Here is a 5,084-nt window from a genome sequence, read left to right as displayed (position 1 = left end):
TATATATATATATAACCATTATTTAAAGAAGAACATCAAAATAAAGGGCGGTGTGATCATTTTGAGGTCAAAAAATGCATTTTTTTTTCCCCTCAAGAAATTATTAAGACCAGTCACATCAGTCTGACCACTGTAAGTGATTAAAATTTTTTTTTTTTTTTAACTTTATGTGTTATACTAAGTGAATTGCTGTTTTGATTTTCCCCATGCTAAATAATATGGCACATTACTTCAATGTAATTTTATTTATTAAGGGATCAATGGATAAGCATTTTATTAAGTGATTTATCAACTAATCTGTTCATAATTTTTTTTTTAAAAGAGCCAGCTGCATAAGTAGGGTCTCCACCTTTTAGCATTTCCTGAAAAGTAACTTTTTTTTTCTTTCTATACATGTTTTTCCAAATTAGTCCTATCCGCTTACCTTGTTTACAATTTGTTTTTATTCAAGAATAATGGCATAACACATTTTGACATTTATAGTAATTATAGTGGTAGGTCAGATTGGTTTACTAAAGATTGGTGGCCTAAAGTTAATATGATTTATAAGAAAACAGTTCACATAATTACATAGACACAAAATAAATACAATATGTTACAATTTTCACATTAAGTAGTTTATTTACATATTTATAATTTTTGAAAAACCTACCTCAACTAAAACTTAACCCAAGAAAGTGAAACATTAAAAAAAAAAAATTAAAAACTTGTTAATATTATTTTTGATGTAATCCTGATTTTTCTGGTCTCTAGCTTATTTACTTCACTATCTCTGAAGGATCAATATATCACTAGCAGTTGATTCTTCAAGTACTTCAACATACTTTAAATTAATCTGAAATGCTTCTTTCGAGGAGGCATGACTAATTTTCTAAAGGTTCCTCCACCCGATATAGTTTTTCATGATTAGTTAAGAGGGAGAGTTAGTTTAATGTAAATGTTTACTGTGAATTCACTGGTTTGGTGTTCCACGAATTCAAGTTATAAGGGTTGGATTACCTGGATAGTCGGACCAGCAGAAGTAGGATTAGAGAGGATCTACTGTATTCGTAAATAATCGAAGCCTTGATTAGAAGTTATAAAAACAATGTTTATTTTCCGAGACTATAATTTTTTTCTTTCCATGTATAAATACAAAGCTTTCCCACCATCGGTAGTCGGGAAGCAAGAAATTCAGCTAAGCCAGCGTAATATCCTGACAAAGAAATAAATTTCTTGAAAAATCAAAAATTCAGTTTGATAGACTAACTATGTTTCAGAAAATCTAATAACTAGTAACCGATAAAAGCACCTCTTATCAGCTGTTGATGGATATCTCCACAGGATCTAACAGAGGATTACCTAGCTTCCTAGGGCACAATATAAGACAACACTATTGTTGATATGATCAACAGTGGTCTCACAGACTGATGTTCCGGCCAAAGAATTAAGAATATAACTAAAGTACTCCAAGTATTCATAAATAAGAAAAATCATAAAAAACTTACACAGAGTGTTCATCTTCCACAGATATAGAAAATTTAGGGACAGAATCGCGATTCTGAAGTCGTCTTTTTCTTTGAATTTGTGGGGAAACATCATCACTTTCCGTTTGTGATGAATCTGGAGTAGTAGGATGACCCTGAAAAGGCTCAGTTTCTTCAACAGCCTCTATCTCCAGTGGTTCCTCTAAGCCTAAAAATCAAGTTGAAATGGTCATTTCCAGTCACATAACTTGATTAGTAGATTAACAATTAATTAGTTAATAATTTGTTTTTTAACTTTTACAAAAAAAGGAGTTAGAAGATTGTTTAATATCAAATTTATATTAACATATAAATAAAGGTCAAGTATAATTTTTTTTTTAAGGAGCTATTTTAAAAGAAACAGCTACTGCAATATAAATTTAGTATCTCTTGAAACTGAAAGTTTCATTAGATTAAAATGGATTGATTATCTTACACAACAAAAAAAAATTTAAAAGTATACATGAAAAAAAAAAAGCAATAAAGAAATAAATGTTAATGGATACAATTATATATTTTAATACCTGTCGGATGTAAATTATCATTGTTGATATTATTAAAAATAATCTTTTTAGCAATATTCTTGGGGGAGATCCCTTCCACAGTGGTATGTGGCAATGCCAGTGATAATTTAGATTGCACTTTTCGATATTGAGGAGAGCATGATGAAAAACCACCTAATAATACTGTATCTTCAGTCTCATCACCACTAAGTTCATGACTATATCTATCAACACGACCTGAAATTAATTGAAATAAGTAATATTTATAGCTTATTTCATGTCAGTTTGCTAACATATTATAAAGGTAAAATAAAATTTCTAAATTTGGTAAGAATTCAAGAGAGAAAATTAATAAGAAAAGGTCAGATATACACAACACATGTATCAAATAAATTTCATTGATGGCTTAAAATTAGTTGTTTATAAATAAGAAAATCATTTCACAGTGGTCAATCATGTCTACTGTAATTGATATAAACTTCTTAAAAACATAGAACAACAAAAACAAATTATTAGTTAAATTAACAAAATAGCAGATTAAAGTTCAAGATATATTTATATGATTTTCAACTCTAGCTAGTTAGAAAACTATAGATGTATTCCAGTCAAATAACTTCAAGATGATGGCAAAAATCAGGAATAAGCTGAATTAAAACATATATCAACTAAAAAGTCCTAGAAAATTTGAGCAGGATTACATGTACAAAAAATACCACCAAAAGTCATGGATAAATTTAAAAATCACAAAAAAATGTTGTGATCTGAGTTTAAAAAGGTGTATTATGGAGGAAAGGGAAATAATTGAGAATTCATAAGGTTTTCTGGAGATATAACCTATAATAATAATAAGATATAACCTCAAGAAAAAAGGACTTACACTTAAAAAAAATACTTCCAGGAGTAGTATTTATATATACAATCCTGTGAAAAAATAAAAACTCAACTTACAAAATTAAAACATTTATAAAAGTAAATTCATAGCACAATAATATTTTTAGACTTCTTTTTATGTTATTAGATTGGCAAGAAGCTTTAAATGGTCTTTAATATAAATCTTGTTTATGCTGTGAATAAGTATAAACTCAATGTTTGTTTTTCTATTGTCAGGTGCAATAATGATTTAATACCACCTCATTTTTGTTCTTACTGTTGAAGAGAAATTATATTGTTGGTTTTTTTTACTTTATCACTTTATGTAAATTAAATCTAAGTAAATCTTTCTTTTAATAATTCCACACGGAACTCAATTCACTGAAATTGAGCAACAAAGGATAATGGACCTAAGAAGAGGTGGGATGATCCAGAGGAAAATTGCTCGTGAGATAAACTGCTCCCAGGATGTAGTCAACAACTTTTTATATTGAGCCAAGACAATCATGGGAGAAAGAAAAGAAGTATAAAACCTCCAAATTTTTCTAAACATATGAAAAAGGCGATTTTGAGAGAAGTCGCAAAAACAGGAGCATCCTCTGCACAGTTTTTATTGTAAGGTGATTCAATTTAGGATGTGATTTTTGATTGGTGAGGAAGTGGATAGCTGAATACAATTTTTTTAAATATTGTAAGGTAATGAGAAAACCACAACTCTAAAAACATCATTTGCAGCAATGATGCCAGTTTGCTGAAAGACATATTCAAGATAGCAAAAAATGGTCAAGCGTTATTTTCGGTTATAAAAAAAAAATTTAACTTTGATGGTCCAAATGGTTTTAATTACTACTGGCAAGACCTTAGAGAAGAAGAAAAAATGTCACGAAGGTTGCATTGAGGTGCTGGAGTAATGGCCACCTAATGAAAGGGGAAAGTCTCGATTTGCATTAATTTCTGGCAAAATGCATTTTACTAATCAATATGTTGTAGAAGAGATAGGATAACGTGCCAGCATGCTCTACAAAACAATGGTTTCAGGATTTTGGGATCAATGTTTTGGATTGGCCAGCTCTTATTCCGTATCTCGATCTGATTGAAAATTTGTGAGGAATCATGGCTCTAGCCATTCTCTAGAAATCTACGACCTTCAGAAGCAGAAATCCAAAATATTGATGAGCTCAAAGAAAGAACCACACAAGCTTAGGAAAACATACCAGACAGCACTTTAATTAATTTAGTAAGAAGTGTTCCCAAAATATTGTTGGGGGTGATCAAAAAACATGGCAGAAGTTCTCATTATTGAAATGGATTTAACCATTAAAAAGACAGAAAATTTTTGAGTTTATACTTCTTCACAGATTTGTTTTGTTATTTTGTCCCAATTGTAGCTAATCCTAGCAATATTATTAAATTGTTATTAAAATTGTAACTAATTATATATATATACACATACATATAATATAATAAAAAGAAAAAAAAATGGTAAAAAGTCTAATAATAAATGAAAAGGTATAATTTCTGCTAATATACATATTTACAAGTATAAAAAAGAATCTGAAACATACAGAAAATATATAAACCTTATTTGAAGCTTTTTGATTGTTATTCTTCTGGAATGGGGTGAGCAGAAGGTAATCGAAGATATGGAATTTGAAGGTTGGAAGGGTATTAGAACTTCGAATGAAGGAGAGAAAAGAATTCCATTGGGAAGAAGAACGAATGAGGAAAGATCTACCAAAGGCTGTGATTCGATGGGCAGTTACATATAAGTCTGAAGGCCGTTGGCGGGTATTGCAGGAATGCATTGAGGATTTAAATTGAAGGATATCAGTGATGTACAATGGATGCCGGCATTAGATAACTTGGAAGAGGAAGAAAGCAAGAAAATATTTACAACGAAAGGAGGGGTAAAGCCACTTTAACTCTTCATAAAATCGTGTGACAGAGGCGTCCCTGGGGACCCGAAAGAATTGTACAAAGTAATTAATTAACTACTTTAATTTTGCTTTGAGATACCCAGTGACACCCCCATAAACCACACGGCAATAATCAAAGTGGGGGAATATTAAGGAAGTAACCAGGAGCTTATGGGTTTCAAAAGGAAGTAGGTGACAAAGATAATTTAAACACAATATATGGATGGGTGGATAAGGTACAACAGGAAATATCGAATACATGGTTTTTTTTCTATCTGTTTTTTTTTTTT

General features: G+C 30.3%; 1 protein-coding gene across 1 annotated transcript in view; it reads right to left on the bottom strand.

Moving 5' to 3' along the window:
- Nucleotides 1-5,084, bottom strand: part of dop (microtubule-associated serine/threonine (MAST) protein kinase dop) — a gene marked incomplete in the record, with an annotated part of 102,490 nt that overhangs the window by 25,850 nt on the left and 71,556 nt on the right. The window contains 2 exon segments of the mRNA XM_067051257.1: nucleotides 1,488-1,674; nucleotides 2,030-2,245. Of these exon segments, the coding sequence (XP_066907358.1) occupies nucleotides 1,488-1,674; nucleotides 2,030-2,245 (403 nt within the window).

Source organism: Halyomorpha halys, unplaced genomic scaffold (genome assembly GCF_000696795.3).
Source record: "Halyomorpha halys isolate HHAL.00 unplaced genomic scaffold, Hhal_1.1 Scaffold467.1, whole genome shotgun sequence".
Classification (NCBI taxonomy): domain Eukaryota; kingdom Metazoa; phylum Arthropoda; class Insecta; order Hemiptera; family Pentatomidae; genus Halyomorpha; species Halyomorpha halys.
This window is presented reverse-complemented; position numbering and strand designations above follow the sequence as displayed.